The sequence below is a fragment of the Rhinopithecus roxellana genome, chromosome 2 (assembly GCF_007565055.1).
Source record: "Rhinopithecus roxellana isolate Shanxi Qingling chromosome 2, ASM756505v1, whole genome shotgun sequence".
Classification (NCBI taxonomy): Eukaryota; Metazoa; Chordata; class Mammalia; order Primates; family Cercopithecidae; genus Rhinopithecus; species Rhinopithecus roxellana.
The window spans coordinates 116,635,339-116,655,704 of NC_044550.1; the positions used below are offsets into that span (position 1 = coordinate 116,635,339).

General features: G+C 38.0%; 1 protein-coding gene and 1 long non-coding RNA gene across 3 annotated transcripts in view; one reads left to right on the top strand and one right to left on the bottom strand.

Annotated features, from left to right (window-relative positions):
- Positions 1–13,542, bottom strand: part of NEIL3 (nei like DNA glycosylase 3) — a 53,075-nt gene extending 39,533 nt beyond the window's left edge. Inside the window, exons 1-2 of the mRNA XM_010384069.2 lie at positions 13,311–13,542; positions 1,225–1,337 (exon numbers count right to left, since the gene is read on the bottom strand). Of these exons, the coding sequence (XP_010382371.1) occupies positions 1,225–1,337; positions 13,311–13,466 (269 nt within the window). The 5' untranslated portion in view covers positions 13,467–13,542. The remainder of the gene's footprint in view (positions 1–1,224; positions 1,338–13,310) is intronic.
- Positions 13,543–13,736: 194 nt separating this feature from the next.
- Positions 13,737–20,366, top strand: part of LOC115893852 — a 359,383-nt gene continuing 352,753 nt past the window's right edge. For both annotated transcript variants that reach the window (XR_004053873.1, XR_004053874.1), the window contains exon 1: positions 13,737–13,808. This is a non-coding gene — a long non-coding RNA (uncharacterized LOC115893852). The remainder of the gene's footprint in view (positions 13,809–20,366) is intronic.

Here is a 20,366-nt window from a genome sequence, read left to right on the forward strand (position 1 = left end):
CACTTGATAAAAACCCCTATCATTCATCTTACAGAAATAAATCTGTACCTAACACCAGAGAATCAATAACATATCAATGTTTTCAACTATCGTGCATAGATTCCATTGTGTACTACTCTATCCAGAGCTACGAGTTTTCAATCACATCAATATACTACAGCAGTAATGTAACCTGCAATATATCATTACTGCATGAACAACTAGGCATATGCTGATGTTATCAATTCCAGACTAAGAAAAACCATGAAGTGACAATGTTGTCCAAGGACAGCAGCTGCTGACAATGAAAAGAGAACACCTCAAAGGAAAAGCAATTTCATAAACCCTGGATTCCTCTAAATATGTGGTAGGTGAGATGCAATAAAGAACAATCATATAGTATCATCTCTTTGTGACAACTATTCACCTCTGGTTAGCATCAGGTTCAAGAATAGGTCTTTTAAGAAGGTGATAACTGTGGTCAGTATCTTTAAACAGCACTAAAAACGATTTGAGGAAGCAGTACCAATTTTTACAGTTGGCAAAAGCTTAGGCTAAACTCAGAAAAGACAGAATGAGACTGGGTAGACATATTAACTCAAAGGCCGCTTTCATTTTCCTGCAAAAATTAAATATGTCATCATGCATCACAATTACATATATTTTGACTTTTTCACCATTAAGTCACCCAAGGAAGTAGGCTGCTAGTCCTTCTCTGCCAGTACATTAGCCATGAATTTCCATGGGAACTGTGAAACAATGGAGAACCTGTTATTTCTCTGGAAAGTTTTTACCTTCTCCAAGTAAATTTCCAAATTCCATTCAAGGCTTCAGAGAAAGCAAGGAGCCAGAAAAATATTTAAAAATCAAGTGATACTTTTAAACCGAACTAGGGCCTATCACAAACATAAAGTAACCAATGTCACTGAATGCAATAAACATTTGGTAAAAACAAGGAGAGACTTGCAGTATAGGGAGCTTGGGGACTAGCAAAACAGATGTGTTGCTCTAATACATCTTGGGACGCTCTGTAAAATGACTGTCTTCCAAGTAATGATGACATCAGAATTTATTCTTCGGCTGCTTATTGATTTCCATGATAGAATCACAACCTCTCATATTGGAACTCTCTTAAAAACACAGTACTTCCTATATGATTAAATGTGACACCCAGCAAACTCCATCTAGCCTTCTACGCATCTTTAAACTTACAGAGATAAGATGTATTGTACAGGCTTATCTTACCGGAAAGCTTTTGGTCCAAAGTACATAAAGAGCTCCTTCCCCAAAGTTTCCACGCCACTATAAACGTATCCATTAAACAGGCTGCTGGCATCATTATTATTCAGTGCAGAAGCCTAGTAGAAAACACATATACACACATAAACACACACACACACACACACTCTAATCAAAATTATAATTTAATTCTTAAATGTGTTTATATTACTTCATGCCCAGCTGCATTCCAATGAGAAGAATAATCTCCAACAAGTCAGGTAATGTAAACGGCTGTTTACATATTTTGTCAAGTTACTATGCAGTCATTTAAAGAGAGAGAGAGGCCAAAAAAATTAAGTGAAAAAAAGGAATTGGCAGACAATCAAAATAAAGTTTCTTCCAGGACCATACAGCTCTGTGCATATGAAAAGAAAGCACAGGAATACAACACGAATGTTTTAAAACTAAAAATTGGAATACAGGTTCTTCCATTTCCAGAAGTATAGCCAAGTTCCCTCAAAGAGTGGTCAGACAAAAACAGCTACAAATGATAGATGATAAAATATGAAAACAAAGTATTTTTAACTACACCAATGAACTGTTAGGCTAGTATGAGATAATAAAAGGTCAAAAACTAAAAGTGGGAGAGAATCCTGAGAGGTAGTAGGGAGAGTCCTGAAGCCAGCATGTACCCTAAGGGCATTGATTGAAACTAAGGAATGAGAGCTTCAATCTTTATGTCTTGTGACTGTGCAGGAGATCAGAGATAAAAACCTGGGGCCCCCTGAATAAGGGTATCTAATTTGAGACCTGTCCTCTTCCAACCACAATGTTAAGAATAAAGAAAAAATCAACTCATATTCCCTTTCCCCCATCAGCCTTGCAAAACCAAACAATACATTGTTAGAATTACAACATCTATGCAGAATCCTATAAGATATTTGAGGAAATTATAAACATGAATAAACAGAAAACAAAAATATAAAATATAGGTTCTTCTGTGGGAGAATAAAAGAAAGGGAGTTTGGTTTAGATTTTAGTAATGCCCTTCTTCTTAAACTGGGTGTTACGTATACTGGTGTTTCTTATGTCATTATTTTTTATTATTTAGATATGTTTTATAAACGTTATTTAATTTAAACTCAAAATGTAATAAAAAATGTAAAACTTAAGACATGCATAACTATCATATAAGATAAAACAGGGTACACAGAATTACATCTATGTATTAACTCAATCTAAAGTAATATCCTCATTTACCTCTAACTTCTTTGTTTTTCTCTAATGGGCCTAAGGATCCTCAGAAGATTCTGAATGAAACTTTGGTAGGCAATGGGAGTGGGGAAATGTCAAGATGTAATTATAAAACAGCTTTAGATATAGAGTCTAGAAATAAGTCACAATTTTTCCTCAGTTTAAAGTGAAATGATATTGCTCAGTGATTCTCAAACTTTTGGTTTTACAGACATTTGTCATTCTAAATGCTTAAGATGGCATGTCCACTCTATTCTTTATTTCACTAAATTGGACTTTGTTAAGATACAATCACAGTATTTAGCTCAAAGAGAGGTAACAGGGAGATGAAGAAAAAAAGATAGAGATGAGAGACATTCTTCCACTAAACCCACTCAAGGTTGAAATAGCTACAGTCAATGCCAGAATTTTCCAACTGCCTACAGTTCAGGCGATTAGCTTTATATAAACCTTCTTTGTTTAAGAACTGGAGAATCAATCACTGGCTTAGAATGGCAGATAAATGCACAGGAGTAATTAAAAATGACAGCAATCACTTCCTGCTCTGCACAAATCATAAAAAAGAAACTGTTGGAGACGTAGGTATATGCCACCATGTCCTCAAAGCTCAGTCTTTGGTTTCCCTTTCTGGGATGAACTCCAGTACCTATCAATAATTATCAAGCACTGGGAAGGCAGGCTTGAGTACTCAGTGAGGAAAAAACATATTTGCCTTGTTTTTATATAAGTCAATCTTTTAAAGCCCTGAATTGAGAAGTACCAAGAATCTTGATGCTTTTCTCCCTAACAAGGGACTTTAAGTCACTCAAATACACTTCAGGCCAAGTATAGAGTATGATAGTGGGTTTTAAGGTAGGTTTCCATGACAACCAATCAGTATGTAAAAAGTTCTTATAAACTACCCAGGACACTTTTAAGATGATGATATACAAAGCAGATATAGATATTCGTCTCAATATAGATTAAGTTGTACATTTTCAGGATCTCAGATTTAAGTTCTTATTAACATTTTGAACCCTCATTTATAAGTCAATGATCACAGCCTTGTTTTCCCACCGCTCCAATGTCAACAATCTCTTATCTTTTCCCAATATTCTTTACTAGCAACTTGTTTTAGCCATACCCTGTGAAATCTTCTAGTTTTTCTTAGAGCTCCCAGCAGAAGCCAAGTAAATGTTAACCCATTTTATACACACACACACACACACACACACACACACACACACCCTTCTCTCTCTCTCATAGATAGTAGCATTCCCCACTTCTTGGGTAGGAAAGAATTTGCTACTACTGCCACTCCTGTGCTTTAATCTCCTTTACCCCTTCAAGTGTTATAGGTTAAATCGGATGCAAAGACATAAGAATTATACATTAGACTTTGGAGACTTGCGGGGAGGGATAGAGGGGCATGAGGGATAAAAGACTACACATTGTGTATAGTGTGCATTGCCTGGGTGATGGGTGCACCAAAATCTCAGAAATCACCACTGAAAAACTTATCCATGTAACGAAACACCACCTGGTCCCCCAGAAGCCTACTGTAATAAAAATAATAAATTTTAAAAAGTTAAAGCTGAAACTCAACATATATCTAATGTCTGATAGGCCAATTATGAAATTCTGTGTCAGCTGCCACATCACTGTTTCTCACTGCACCTGATTGGCTCACTTCCCTTCTTCCAAGATGGGAAACCATCTGACTGGCCTGCACTCACTACTTGTCTTCTCCCTTCCTGGACCTTCTTTCTACTGCTTAGTTCTGACTTTACCAGGTTTTATAATGGCTGCTAGCAAAGAGACAGAGAAATAACCTTGAAATAGACAGTGCTGTCACAACACCTAATAAGATAGTGCATGAGTCCCAAATGTCTCATGTGAAGTCTGCTCACATCACCACGTTAACAGCTTTGACAAGAACTTACACCATTTAGTTAAAAACACCAAAAGTCAACACCTATAACAGTTCATGTTATTCACTTGGCTTTGTCTAAAACAAAAGTGACATGTGACTTCTAGAAAGATGATCCTCCTCCCTGTTAAAAATGGCTGTTTACTTGGATAAACTCATTTTAGAAAAGTTTACTGACCTTCCACTACGTCTCAGGCCTTGTTCTAGAGGCTCAGGATGCATCCATAAATAAAACAACTAAACCAGCTGCCTTCATGGAGTTTATGTTCTAGTAAGGAAAAAGAGTAGGCAATAAACACAATAACACAGTATGTTAGGACATTTGGAAAAGAGATGGAGATGTAAAGGAGAGATCAAGATTGGGGGAGGGTGCAACAGGTTGCAATTTTAAAGGAGCAATCATAATTTCATCAAGGAATTGAAATTTGAGCAAGTTTTAAATAAGTGAGCCATGGTCCAGGCAAAAGGAACGACAGAGCAAAGGCCCTGCTACGCCATGGCCCAGAGAACAAGAGGAAGAGCAGTAGACAGATTTTCTAATTTTACTCTATCAGTTCTGAAAACTCTGCCAATTTCCTGGGGAAGTTTTCTACTCCATGAAGACAACTACCCCATTATCAAAACACCCAAATCTAATTCAGCAGTACTGCCCCACTGAGTTTTGTTGTAATTGGCAAACGAAAATACCTACAGAAATAATAAGTGTAAAATTTTTTGAACCATTTAACCTCAGACCACCATATGACATACATTTCAGGTGAGATCAATTGAAAAAACCAACAGGAAAAACCTGACAAACATGAGGGTTCTTAATGGCAACCTCAACTTCTTTTTACCCCAATATTAAAATGCTTAGGACTCCTACTAATGTTTATTAGGAAGAGACACAAAACCAGCCATCCTGATTTCTACCAGACATTTTCCCTCAGGGAATTCCTATGTGATAAATGAGCCTATAAGGTCCTGCCTCAAGATTCTGTAGCATCTACACCGTGGGGAATATGGTTCCATGCACAGTTTATGAAAAGCACAGCTGAAACATCTCCCATAACCAATGCTGGGGGATAGGCATTTTTAAAAAAAGTTTTTATTTCCAGGATTTATGCCTCAAGGCATCAAAGGTTATCCTGGAGCAGACATCTATATCTGCAAATCTGCGGTCATCTATCAGAGATTTTAGCAAGTTCTAACCATGGTGGACGGGCACCGTGGCTCACGCCTCTAATCCCAGCACTTTGGGAGGCTGAGGCAGGCGGATCACCTGAGGTCAGGAGTTTGAGACCAGCCTGACCAACATGATGAAAACTCTACTAAAAACACAAAAATTAACCGGGTCTGGTGGTGCGTGCCTGTAATCCCAGCACTTGGGAGGCTGAGGCAGAATTGCTTGAACCCAGGAGGTGGAGGCTGCAGTAAGCCGATCTCTCAACAGCACTGTAGCCTGGGTGACAGAGCGAAGACTCCATCTAAAAAAAATAACAAAATTCCAACCGTGGAAAATGATATGGCCATTTAGCAAACAAAGTTTTGGTGGACAGTGCTTCAAACCTTATGGTTACTGGGCCACTTATTAACAAGAAAAAAGGTAATATGTTCCCTTGTAAATAAATTCTCTTGTGAAAGGAAAAAGAGTCAAAAATACAAAGCCCCCAATATACTTAAATGCATGAGACCATTATATATTTTCACATGGCTGTCAATGGAAATTGAAATATGTCGTCCTAGCTGACAGAGCCTCAAAGAGAACCTCCAGTTAAAGTCTTAAAGGTGTAATACGTGTCTTATTTGCTCTACTGGTGTTTTACTCTATTCTCTGCAATTAAAAACAACACACGATATGATCTTTAAAAAAATCAAAACTCTGAAATTACAAATGTTGAAAAAAGAGGTTTATTGCCTGATGAATGTTAATATTGTAACATACATGTTGACAGAAGAGCAAGTGAAGGAATTCACAGGTACATATTAACTTATAGAAAAACATTACCCTAAAAATATCAAATGACTTCAGCGCAGCAGAAACTCTTCTAGCTACAGATGCTATATGACCTTGGCTTGAATATGTTTAAGAATTCCTTTTTTCATACCTGATGGTATTTGGGTATTAAAATAAAATGTTAGTAAAACCTCTCCCTTGCTCACATATATGGTTTGTAATTCTCTCTGGGGCTAGGGTCTCCCCACCTGGACAGCAGGATAATCTTGAGGCTCTCTACCTGCCAAATTTCACATCGTATTTTCTAAACCACTGTCACAGGACTTACTATACTGAATTATTATTTGTCTGTGACTTGCATTTCTCCCCCATGGGTCTATAAGCTCTCTGGGGACAGTAACAAGTTTAGCTAATATCCTTGATGGCTTTACACAATGCCTGGGGTTCAGTGAACATTTGTGGGATTAAATAGATACCTCCTCCTTTAGCTCTGAAAACCAAGTGTGACTTTAAAGTATACACTCACTGCTTCCCCTCCCATCATCCCCATCCTGCTTGACTTTTCCCAAGATATCTTGGCAAAATCTTCTACTCTACCATCTACTTAATCTCCTTTTAAAATTCATTAACATCCCAATATCTTATTTTCTAATTACCTGTAATGGAGTGAGAACATAAGAGGACCAAATTCTCATGAGTACTAAAAGTCTTAACGGAAGTAAAATACTCTACTTACCAGAATTTCCCATAAAATTAAAAGAACCATATGGGAAAGTTTAGGGAGGAGTTCCTCTGTGTTTAGTCACCAGTCCCAGAATACCTGGTTTTTATTTGACATGTTTACTTACCATTTAAATTGTTGCTCTAAAAAGATCTAATCCAATACAGTAGTTCTCACTTATCCAAGGGTTCACTTTCTGTAGTTCCAGTTACTCGCGGTATATATAGTACCACAAGGTATTTTAAGACAGAGAGAGATACCGCATTCATTTAACTTTTATTACAGTATAACTGTTCTATTAAGAGTTACTGCTATTAATCTCCTACTGTACCTAATTTATAAATTAAACTATCATAGGTTGTATGTGTAGGAAAAAAGATAGCATATATAGAGTTCGATACTATCCATGGTTTCTCGCATTCACTGGGTGTCTTCGAATGCACCTTCTTTGGATAGGTGGTACTACTGTGCTTAATTTTGGTTTTGAAATGTCATATAAAGATTTTTTTATTCAGTTGTCTATCATGCGGATGGTTTACCCAAGTCAGCGGATTCCTGGTACTCTGTCATTTCTAAAATAATCAGCTCTGGATAATATACTTGGGATAAAATAAAATTTTCAACTTATGATTGCCCATTGCAAGCACCGGCATATATCTTTCACTGTTCTTTTAAAACTCCATCTTAAGGTAAAATTTTGGTATACAGGTAATGGTTTGTTCTACTTGTTTTAATAGCTATTGTGTACAAACTGGGCAAGGCTTTTGCAATAAACCTAAGATTCATAAGATACTCTCTTGTCCTACCATAGAATCTAGGGTTATCACTTCTCTACAAGCTTTTGCTGCTCAAATTCAAAAACTAATTTCCATAAGCCTGTTATCTTTGCTATAACTATACACAATTGCCCAATATACACTTGACTTTCTCATGTTGACCCATATAATCCATTACTGTATTATTTGAACATTTCATCCTTTTTATTTTTTTCTGAAATAAAGACGAAAATCTCCTTTGACACAATTTTAAGTATGATTGAGAAGGGTTCACCTTCCCATTTTCAAGTGGCTTAATAATATGAAATCTTCAAAACAACATATATTTTCAGAGACAGCACATGATTTATTGTGCTGATTACCATTTATCCTGCCTATCCATGGGTGGACAAGGAAGATAAACTTTTCAGAGCAGAATAAGACTTTTCCATAGATAAATGTTTCAACTCTAGTGCAGTTAGGTATTTTCCCTATAGAGAAGAAAATACCATATTTACTTTCATAGTCTCTCCTCTTTTCCTCACATGCTTTCCCCCCCAATACAACAACACTTTTTAATCAGAGATCACTTATATACCAGTCTAAGTCATCAAATAACACAATTTTAAAATGATTTCTAAACAACAAAATAGGGGTCTTCAGGCCTAGTCATCAAAACATATTCTACAATTTTCTAAGTGCAGGGCCTTCAAGCACTTACTGAGAGATTAAAGACTTTGTACCTTATCTGAAGGCATCAAATGATTACAAACCCTTCATAAAAATAGGGTATTCCTCAGATAAATGGGTCTGGTGAGAAAGCTCTGATCTAGAAGAAAAAGGAACAATTCCCAGGATGTTTATTTTGCTAGGCACTAAGCTAAGAATTTTATATGCTACTTAATTTAATCCTGACCAAATAAGCTAAGATGTGACAATAAGCATCTCCAGACGAGCAAGTAACAAAGTAATGGGAATTCAAAATCAAGATGATAGATGTTCTTTTCTCTACAGCATACCGAATATGTTCATCTTGGATAAAAAGCTACAATGGCCATGGAAAATCACCTCCCCTTTTTCCTCCTTTGTAAGAATGTTACCTGGTCTCTGTTATCCCTTGTTTCATAACTCCATAGGATTCTGGATACTGATAATGATGATCTTGAGTCATTAAGGAGAAATCATTACCAGTATCCATTTAAGAAGGTAAGGAAGTATATAATGCATGTTCTCTAAATTATTTAGGTATCCCCTTCAGATGCTTAAAGAAATGAGCCTCATTTTACTGGAAAATGAATCTCTGTAGATTAGCTCATTTCTTTAAATAATGGCAGTAAAATGAGCCATGATTTTTCCCCCTCACTTTGAAGAAGGAAAATGGTTTATATTCTGGTAGTAGGAATTTCCATATAACATGCACAACAAAATATACACATTCTCATAATGAAAGATTCCAAATGGACTTTATTTCTAAATCTTTAATCATTTTGTACTATTCAAAACCTTGCTCTTCTCCATCCATTCAACTTTTATTAAATGTCTCCTCAGTTCCTGACACTGTGAAGCATATATAAAGACACATAGCTGGCATATTAAATACATGTATCAAATTTTAAGGAGTGATGGAAATAACCAGACCATGTTTCAAATAAAATGAATGCTTATAAATAAACTGTTTCATATGCTGTTTTGTGAGATTGAAAACACATGCAGATTAAATATTTCACTAAAATATTATATCCACCCAACAATTAAAATCAAAGGATTGACTTTTCAAAGCTCATTAACCAGCTATGTTCATTTATATTCCAATATTGTTTCTTACCATAAGGTTCCACAATCTCCAGCAGAGTTTTATGCAATTTGCTTACACTGTTGCACAATTTTATGCTGACAAGACAGTGGATCATAACTCAGAACAATAATATAGTACACCCATGACTAGCAGATGCTGGGATCTTCTATGGCTAGGTTTTCTCAAAATGAGGATCAGTTGTCACAGGGAGACATGCATTCAAGTGTGTTCTCTATAAACTTTACACTGGAACAAAGAAGAATGCTATATGACAGAGTAACACTTCATTGCGGCAATAGTTACTGAAGTAGTGTTTTTTGGTTTGTTTTTTGGTATGATTATCTGAGGTTTAAATATTTTATTTTGAATGCCCATTAAATATTTCTTTAGCTCTCATTAGTAACTTTTTCCATGTTTACTGCACTGTAAAGAATGCAGTATGCAGTTATTAAATTATTTTTAAATGCTGCCTTGTGAAAACTAATCATTTCAAGCCAGTAGCAGAAACATTTAAATAGCTTTAACTCTTTGGCATAAATGCCTAGGAGACATGGGATCATCTGTTACAGTAATGATCTTGCCAGAGGTTTGTGACAACCTACCATGTTTTAATGAAATTTACTAAGGATCCCTCTAAAATGCAAAAGGCTCTTCATGTTTACAAAAGGTTATAATTATGTTTTTTTTTTAGATCAAAGCCCCAGAAGATGAAGCCATAGTAAATTATTTAGAAGTTTACCAACAGCCTCAAAGAGTGTATTCCTTCCATGTTGATTTTAAAATCCATTGTCCATAGAACCAGATTCCTGATCCTAATCATAGAGACCTATTCCAATTTTTAATGCCTCTTTCTATTAAGGTATCAAAAATAATACCTTTAAATGCCGGGCTTTTATGTGTGGGGTATAACTTACTGAATATTGCTGCCAAGTGATGTTAATAATTGCCTAACCAGTACTGAAGCATTTGTATTATATCATCAGGCTGCACTCTTTTGTGCAATCCAAACATGGTCATGGAAGCTGTTAGAAGAGAATTATCAGAATAGACATAAGAGATTTGACTAAACCGAACAAAACTAAAAATGATAGTAGACACAGCTAAAAATCCAAGGTTGCACTTCTCTATTTAATAAATAACCACTACTACATACTGAGCATTATGGTGTTCCTACCATTGTATGCTAAAAAAGCAATAAAGATCCTACTGAATCTTTTATGGCATGTTAAGAGGGTAGGCTTTGGAGTTTTTTTTGTTTTTTTGTTTTTTTTGAGACGGAGTCTCCCAGGCTGGAGTGCAGTGGCGGGATCTCAGCTCACTGCAAGCTCCGCCACCCGGGTTCACGCCATTCTCCTGCCTCAGCCTCCCGAGTAGCTGGGACTACAGGCGCCCGCCACCTCGCCCGGCTAGGTTTTTTTTTTTTTTTTTTTTTTTTTTTTTTGTATTTTTGAGTAGAGATGGGGTTTCACCGTGTTAGCCAGGATGGTCTCGATCTCCTGACCTCGTGATCCGCCCATCTCAGCCTCCCAAAGTGCTGGGATTACAGGCTTGAGCCACTGTGCCCGGCCTGGTTTGGAGTTTTAAAGAAAAATCAAACCCTGGTGTAGCCTCTTACTAGCCATGTGATCTTGAGCAAACTGATTTAAACTCACTCCGAGACTCATGCCTCATCTGTAGAATCAGGTTAATCCTTTATCATAGGGTTATCCTTTTTCATGACTGAATGAAATATAAGAGCATCTCATGACTTACCATCAGAGATAATCACAACAAAACTTAAAAGGAAATGTTTAAGCTATTTTTCCTAAATACCAATGAGGTGGTATTTATTTAAAACATTAGGTTGGACTCTCACAGCAGAAAGCATATCCTGCTCATCTTCTTATCCACAGGAGCTAGCATAAAATCTAACACAAAATACACTGTGGTTGAATCATGTAAATGATGATATCTCTAAGCATATTCATGTCATATCCACTGCTTAGCCCTCCTATCTTTACTTCTAAAATAGTGATTCTCTTGTCTTCATCTCCACCACCAGCACTTGACCCCAAATTTGTCACCTGGATTTCTGCAGCTGTCTCCTAAATGAGAGGGCAGCGTCTACTCTGGCTTTCTTTCAGTCTTTTCTTTTTCCTTTTCCAGTCCCTGAGCTGTATAGCTGCTACTCGCCCTGCACATCTCAGCTTTTTCTTTTTTTTTTTTGAGACAGAGTTTCGCTCTTGTTGCCCAGGCTGGAGAGCAATAATGCGATCTCAGTGCACTGCAACCTCCACCTCCTGGGTTCAAGCGATTCTTCTGCCTCAGCCTCCCGAGTAGCTGGGATTACACGCACGCATAACCATGCCTGGCTAAGTTTTTATTTTTGTAGACATGGAGTTTCTCCATATTGGTCAGGCGGGTCTGGAACTCCCAGCCTCAGGTGATCTGCCCACCTCAGCCTCCCAAAGTGCTGGGATTACAGGAGTGAGTCACTGCACCCGGCCCACACCTCAGCTGTGCTACTTCCCTGGGGAAGAAGCCTTTCCTGATCCTCCTACAAGCCCTTAAAGAACCATGTATCTCTCCTTCACAGAACTTAATTTATATTTCTTTAGGCGATTAATGAATGTCTTTGTATCTTCCCAACTAGAGTATAGGCTCTAAAAGAGGAAGTATTGTTTTTGCTCCCCAGGTGCCTTGAGTACTCAAATTTTGTTGAATGAGTAATTTTCATAAATATTAATATTCTTAAGAAACCATATAAAATCCATCTTTGGTACCCTGAAACGATTTTAGAAACACTGTAACAATAATAAAAAAATAGGTACAGAGTACTTACTGGCATATCAAGTTAAAATAAACAAAAGGGCAACTGGAAGGAGATGTAAAATTTATTTTTTCCCAAGTTTGAAAATATATTTTCTTAGAACCTCATTTCTTTCAAGTTGTAAGCATATGCTAATTTCATAGCAGGCAACTTTTTCTTCTAGGACCAAAGGCTATGAGGAAGCTTTGCAGAAGAAATTGAAATACAGTGCAATATTGCATGTATCCATGAAATACAACCATCCACACATCTAAAGGGCTTTTAAAACATGATGCCTTAATCAAAATATTTTTAGTACAAGTTCTGTCCAAATGAATACCACATCGTCTGCAATGAATGCCTGAGTGGCAAGAAGCTGTGCTGGTTTACTTTAAAAAGAAATAAATTCACTTAAGGGAACCAGAACTGGGTTTCACTGCCCCTTAATTAGATGGCAATATGAAGTTGAGTGAGAAGTTAGTGCTACATTTTCTACGTGTAGTTTTAGAATTATATACCAGTTGTGATATATTTACCAATTGCAGAATATTAGGCAAGCAAGAAACTAGAAATTTATGCTAAAAGCTTAAAATGGGACGAAAAAACGTATCAGAGGTAGCAGAGATTTGGTAATATCAACAGTAAAAAAATGCAGCTGTAGACATGGGGAACCATGTGGGTATCATAAAGAAGTAAGGTGACTCGGATAAAACACTTTCACCGGATTCCCCTAGGGCATCTTGCTCAGGCAGCTTCTGCCCAGAGCGCTAGCCCTCCTCTCCTGCGCAGGCGCCCTAGGACGGACTTCTCCCTCTAGTAAATTGACGAAAAACTTCGGGAAACGAAATCTGGGCCAGAGCAAAGAGATGACATTTTAAACCTTGGAACCCTGATGGAGTCTTTATTCCACTTCCCCGTGCTGACTGCATGGCCGGTTACAGGAGTAGCTCACCTGCCGGGAGACCACAGCGGTGGAGGCTGCGGGCGGCAAGGCGCGGCCCTGCAGGCTCCGCAGAGCGCTTCCCCGCACGCTGGTCACCGCCTGGCCCGGGAGCACCCGCGCGCGAATCTTCTCTCCATTCAGAGTACAGCCTGGACCTTCCACCATCTCTGTGGCCGGCACCCGTAGCCCACTGGTCGCAGGCCCTGGTGAGAATACTGTTATGCAACTCAACCTCTGCGCGGGCACTGACTGCTCGCAGAGGAAATTCAAACCTCGCGCGCGCCTGGCCCCGCCCAGGCCCGGTCTAGGCCCCGCCCAAGCAGTGTCCAAGCTGTTAGGGTCGCTCCCTACGGCGCATGCGCTGTGGCTCACCCGCGCCGTAGGTCTTGCTATTGGTTTACTGAGAAAACGCAAACGCGTGTGAGGCGTGGGCCGTGGGGCGTGGAGGACAACTAACTAGGCTGACCTGTAAAAGCAGAGGAAATTGGAACTTGGAAAGTTCTGAAGGTATTTTCTGTGCGTTAAAGTTTTGCCCTTGTCTTTGAGCTACTTAGTATACACACATTTTCTGATCTGGTCCTCTTAATCTGTCCTTGTCTGGGACAGGACAGATATGTCACAGACAATCTTGTTTTTGGCCCTGTTTTTGGTATGCTATATTTGGACGTGGGTGGGATGAGAGAAACGAAGAGGAGGGATTTTGGAACAAACAGCAGAATATATTCTAGTGTCTACATTTAAAAACTCCGTTATTAGTTAAGTGAGCCCCCCCCCCCCAAGTCCATGCATCCGTTTTGTTAGGCGACGCCCTAAGATGAAAGCTATTTGAAATTGCTTTGTTAAAGATAGAGCTTCATATAAATTTGAGGGTAATGTGTAACTTTTCAAATTTACCCACAACCCTAACCAAAGATGCATACATACATATAAATCTATGAAGTTTATGACTCCAGATTGTTTTATAAATTATCAAGTGTGTTCTTTCTTGAAAACTGAAATACAACACATTAAAACAGAATGCCAATTTCTAAGTGATTTCATAAGCATAGCACCGCACTGCAGTTAAACCAGAAGAGCATATACACAACTGGTTGCTGACTTAGGATGACTCAGCGTAACAGTGTTTTGACTGTATGATGGTGCAAAAGTGACACACAGCAGAAACTGTACTTTGAGTACTCATACAGCCATTCTGTTGCTAATTTTCAGTACAGTAGTCAATAAATTATTTGACACTTTGTTATAAAATATGCTTTGTGTTAGGTGATTTTTCCCAACTGTAGGCTAATGTAAGTGTTCTGAGCACATATAAGGAGGGCCTCGTGAAGCTATGATGTTTGGTAGGTTAGGTGTATTAAAGGCATTTACGACTTACTATATTTTCAGTTTACAACGGGTTTATCAGGACATAACCCCATCATAAGTTGAGGAGCATCTGTATACTAGAGACTTACATTTGAATATACTGAAGACTTGACTTTGAAATTTTGAAAAGTATTAAATCTTTCTCTCTGCAGGGAGAGATTAGTGGTCAAAAGTTGGCTGGATCAGTTTCAGGACTATTTGTACTTTACTCCCTTGTTCAATTCAATGATCTCTGTCCTTTCATGGAGAAAAGTCCTATATACCTTTTCCTCTTTCAGAGTTGTATTAGTTATTTATTGTTACCTCATAAATTATTCCATTTGTTATTTCAAAATTTCTGTGGGTCAGGAATTTGGCAATAGTCTAACTAGCCAGGGTCATCCTGGCTCAGTATTTCTCAAGAGGTTACAGTTAAAATATTAGCCAGGGCTAAAGTGCCCTAAAGGCTTTTTGTAGCTAAAAGATCCACTTCTGAGATCAGTGGCTTTCATGGCTGTTGGCAGAAGACCTCAGTTTCTCACCTCGTATGTCTCTCTACAGTGCTGCTTGGCTCTTCTAACGAAATGTCAGCTGAGTGTGTGATCCAAGAGAGAAGTCAAGGAGAAAGTTGCAATACTCTTTATTACTTAGTCACCCTTTATTACCTAGTTTATTATGGTAACTTACTCCTTATTCCATTCATTAGAAGCCAGTCATTAAATACAGTTCATACACAAGGGGAAGGGAATGTAGCTGTGATTTGAAAGGAGGGATATCAAAGAGTTTGTGGACAAATTTAAAAAATATCAACCTGTTCATTTATCTGATTCATCTCATTTCTCTTTAAGGTGTTGGGCACTGTGCACATTTGGGTCAAATACTATCTTTAATTAGTAAGAGTTGGGGACTGACACTGAAGGTATTAAGAGATTTCACTGGTGTGACTGAAAGGCCGAGTCAGATTTTGTTTTGTTTTGTTTTGTTGGCTGGAGTGCGGTGGCATGACCTTGGCTCACTGCAACTTCCACCTCCCGGGTTCCAGCGATTCTCTTGCCTCAGTCTCCCAAGTAGCTGGGATTACAGGCACCTACCGCCACACCTGGCTAATTTTTGTATTTTTAGTAGAAACAGAGGTTCACCATGTTGGCCAGACTGATCTTGAACTCCTGACCTCAAGAGATCCACCCACCTCAGCCTCCCAAAGTGCTGGGATTACAGGCATAAGCCCCTGCACCCGGCCCAGATTTTGTTTATATGTGACTAGCCTCTGAGTCCTTTGGTATATCTCTTTGCTCTCGCTTCTTACATCCGATCAAAAGCAAACTTGCATACGCTGTGTATCTACAGTGTATGTAAAAAGACTCCTCACATCATTGCAAGCAAGCCTACCCTGGTGCAGACCCTTGCTACGTTTCAGCTGGACTATGGCATCATCCTGCTAACTGCCATCCTCCTTGCAGTTTCTCTTGTGCACTCTTGCCAGAGGAACCTTCACAATTTCTTAAGTACAATTTACTAATTTTAACAAATTTGCTAAATTTATTAAATTGTGCTCTTTGATAACTATATATATATGTCATTCATGTTTCCCAAAACTCACTTTCTTCATATGGACAATAAATAATACTTCTTCTATACACCTGCATATGATTGCTCTAATTTCCACACACAACATAGCTTATGTGAAAGCACTTTGAAAACTATGAAATACTCTACAAAAATAAGATAAATTGTACCTACCATTCCCAGAATATACTTTGTACATTTTTTTTGGCTCATGCTATTATTCTCACTGTTTTTTTTATGTTTGTTTGTTTTGTTGTGTTTTTGTTTTTGTTTTTGTTTGCTGAGACAGAGTCTAGCTCTGTCTCCCAGGCTCGAGTGTAGTGGTGTGATCTCAGCTCACTGCAACCCCTGCCTTTCCGGTTCAACCAATCCTCCCACCTCAGCCTCCTGAGTAACTGGGACTACAGGCACTCACCACCATGTCCAGGTAATTTTTGTATTTTTAGTAGAGATGGGGTTTTGCCATGTTGGCCAGACTGGTCTCAAACTTCTGACCTTAGGTGATCCGCCCACCTCGGCCTCCCAAATTGCTGGGATTACAGGCATGAGCCACCGTCCCTGGCCTATTCTCGCCTTTTTAATACCTCCTCTTTTTCCCAGTTTGTTGAAGTTCTCTCAACTTTTTTTTTTTTTTTTCCTTTGAGATGGAGTCTCACTCTGTCACCCAGGCTGGAGTGCAGTAGCACGATCTCGACTCACTGCAACCTCCACCTCCCGGGTTCAAGCTATTCTCCTGCCTCAGCCTCCCAAGTAGCTGGGACTATAGGCATGCACCAACACAACCAACGAATTTTTGTATTTTTAGTAGAGTCAGAGTTTCACTATATTGGCTAGGATGGTCTCAATCTCTTAATCTCATGATCCTCCTGCTTTAGCCTCCCAAAGTGCTGGGACCACCACACCTAGCTAAGTTTTTCCAACTTTTAAGCCCCAGTTTTATGGATATCCTCTAAAAAACCTTATTGATACAGTCAGAATTAACCTCATATCTTCTGAAGTTAGTTCTTCCAAAGAACTTACCAAAGTTACCTTGTGGTAAAGTAATTTGTGTACATTTTGTACATTTTGGTCTCCTTCTAAACTAGACTCTTATTCCTTAAAGACAGAAGAGATGCTCATCTTTACACTTCCCATAGCAGCCAGGATGCTTTTTTTGTATATAATAGATATTCAACAAATATTTGTTTAATTGAATTACTATTATTAAGGTTGAAAAATTGGACCATCTGTTCCCAGAGGCCTTTATTGTCATTCTTTTGAATATAGATTTGATGTTTTCAAAGGTCTCTTTTAAACTAAATGTTATGGAAAATTAGTAATACATTAAGTTACTCTGTGACACGCTTTCTTTATTAGAGCAACAAACCAGTAATCTTGATGTATTCCCGAGGAAATAAGACCAACCGTATGTGCAGTCATTTGTGTACATTACAGTCATTTGTCACTCAATGATGGGATGCATTCTGAGAAATTTGTCATTAGGCAGTTTTGACATTGTGTGAACATCATGGAATGCACTTTTACAAACACAGAGGGGACAGCCTACTGCACAGCTAGACTACGTGGTATAGTCTATTGCTCCTGGGCTACAAACCTTTACAGTATGTTACTGTGCTGAATACTGTAAGCAATTATAGCACAATGGTATTTGTGTTTCTCAACATATCTAAACATAGAAAAGGTACAGTAAAAATACAGTATAAAAGATTTAAAAATGGTACACCTCCATAGGACACTTTTTATGAATGGAGCTTAGAGGACTGGAAGTTGCTCTGGGTGAGTCAGTGAGTGAGTGGTGGATGAATGGGAAGGCCTAGGATACTGCTATATACAACTGTAGACTTTGTAAACAGTACACTTAGGCTACATTGCATTTATAAAAAGTATTTTTCTTTCTTCAGTAATAAATTAACCTTAGCTTACTGTAACTTTTTTACTTTGTAAACTTTTTAAACTTTTTGACTCTTTTGTAATAGCACTTAACTTAAAACATAAACACATTGTACAGCTGTACAAAACTATTTTCTTTATATCCTTATTCTATAAGTTTTATTGTATTTAATTTTTTTTTTTTACCTGTAAGCTTTTTGAAAAAATGAAGACACAAACACACACATTAGCCTAGGCCTACACGGGATCAGGATCATCAATATCACTGTCTTCCACCTCCACATCTTGTCCCACTGGAAAGTCTTCAGGGACAATAACACGCATGGAGCTGTCATCTCTTATAGCAATGCCTTCTGGAATACCTCCTGAAGGGCTTGCCTGAGACTGTTTCATGGTTAACCTTTTTTTAAAATAAGTACAAGGGGTAAATTCTAAAATAATGATAAAATGCACAGTATAGTATATATAAAAAGCAGCAACATAGTCAATTATTATCATTATCAAATATTATGTATTGTACATAATTGTTTACATGACAGCAGTGCAGTAGGTTTGTTCACACCAGCATCACCACAAACATGAGTAATGCATTGCACTGTGATGTTAGGATAGCTATGATGACATCACTAGGCAATAGCTGCATTACAGTCTTACAGGACCACTGTAGGATATGTGGCCCATTGTTTATCAAAATATTGTCACACAACACATGACTGTATTTTGTATGTATTTGTCTTCACAATAACCCTGTATAGTAGTCAGGGAAGATATTAGCTTTAGTATTTTACAGATGAAGAAACAGTTTCATTTCAGGTTAGTCATTATTAAGATAACCTACATTTTTTTGCTCCTGGATCAGTACTTTTTTCACTAACAACACAGGTAAGTGTTGATGAAATAAAAATTTCCAAAACATTGGGAAAGATAGCTTTCTTCAAGACCTCAAATAAGCAATATACAGCCCATAAATACATAATACTACTGGAAAAAGTATTGAAAGGGGTAACAATTTGCCAAAAGGAGATGGATGGGAGCTAAAAATAAATGTAAATTTTACTTGCAATGATTTTATTAATAAAAAAATACTTCATGCGTGCTCAGTCTGGGGCACAGAGCCAGGCCCTGGGGTACAATATGACATAGAGGAGTCTTTATACACAAAGAAATTACAACATAGTTAGAGATACAGACATTCAAAAATATAACAAAAGGAAAAGAATTTCATACTATGTGCAAAAAATGATACAGATACTAGGAGAATTCATCGAAGGAACTGATCGCTCAGAAGCAATGTAATCTAACAAATATGATCAGAGAAGAGATGGAAGCTAAGAGGGTTCCCATCAGAAGTGGGGGACCCTAGGGAAGTAGAAAAGTCAAGGAAATTCTAAGCAAGTGGAATGTGGAAAAATATGTGATGTAATTTGGGCACAATGATTAAAGCAGAAGTGTCAGGTAGGTAAGTAATGGTAGATGACACTGAAAAAATTTCTAGGAACTATGTTGTCAAGAACACAAATCAAGGAAAGTAGAACTCCTTTTCCTGGGATAATACGCAGCCAATGAAATTTTTCAACAAGTGTAGGGATCCCAAACCCACAAATTCACAAAACTTCTTACTGAATTTGAAACCCAGATTTAGTGTGGAAGTATTTAATACATTTACTAACCAGAATCTGGGGCTGCATTTTAGGCTATGAAGAACTGTGGTCTGGGCTCCTTATCTTCTTATTCTTATTAAGGAATAGATGGATCTCACAGTTGCTCATAGTAAGTGGGTAGAGTTTCCTGCACAATGCTGAGTTCTTAGCACTTTGAAGAGTCCTTAGTACAAAATTCCTCTGTTTTCTCTAATAATAATCCCAGAGGCTTACTTAGTGCTTTCGTGTACCAGGAAAGGTTCAGAGTGTTTTGCAAATATTGACTATTTTTCATCTATTTTTATTTTTTTAGAGACAGGATCTCACTTTGCCACTTAGGCTGAAGTGCAGTGATGCAATCATATTTCATTGCAGCCTTGAACTCTTGGTCTCAAGTGATCCTCCTACCTCAGTTTCCTGAGCTGCTGGGACTACAGGCACTCACCACCATGCCTTGCTAATTTGAAAAATACATATTTTTTTAGAGATAGGGTCTTGCTATATTGCCCAGGCTGGTCTAGAACTCCTGACCTCAAGTGATCCTCCCACCTTGGTCTGCCAAAGTCCTGGGATTATAGCCATAAGCCACGGAACGTGGCCCAAATATTGACTCTTAGTCCTTACA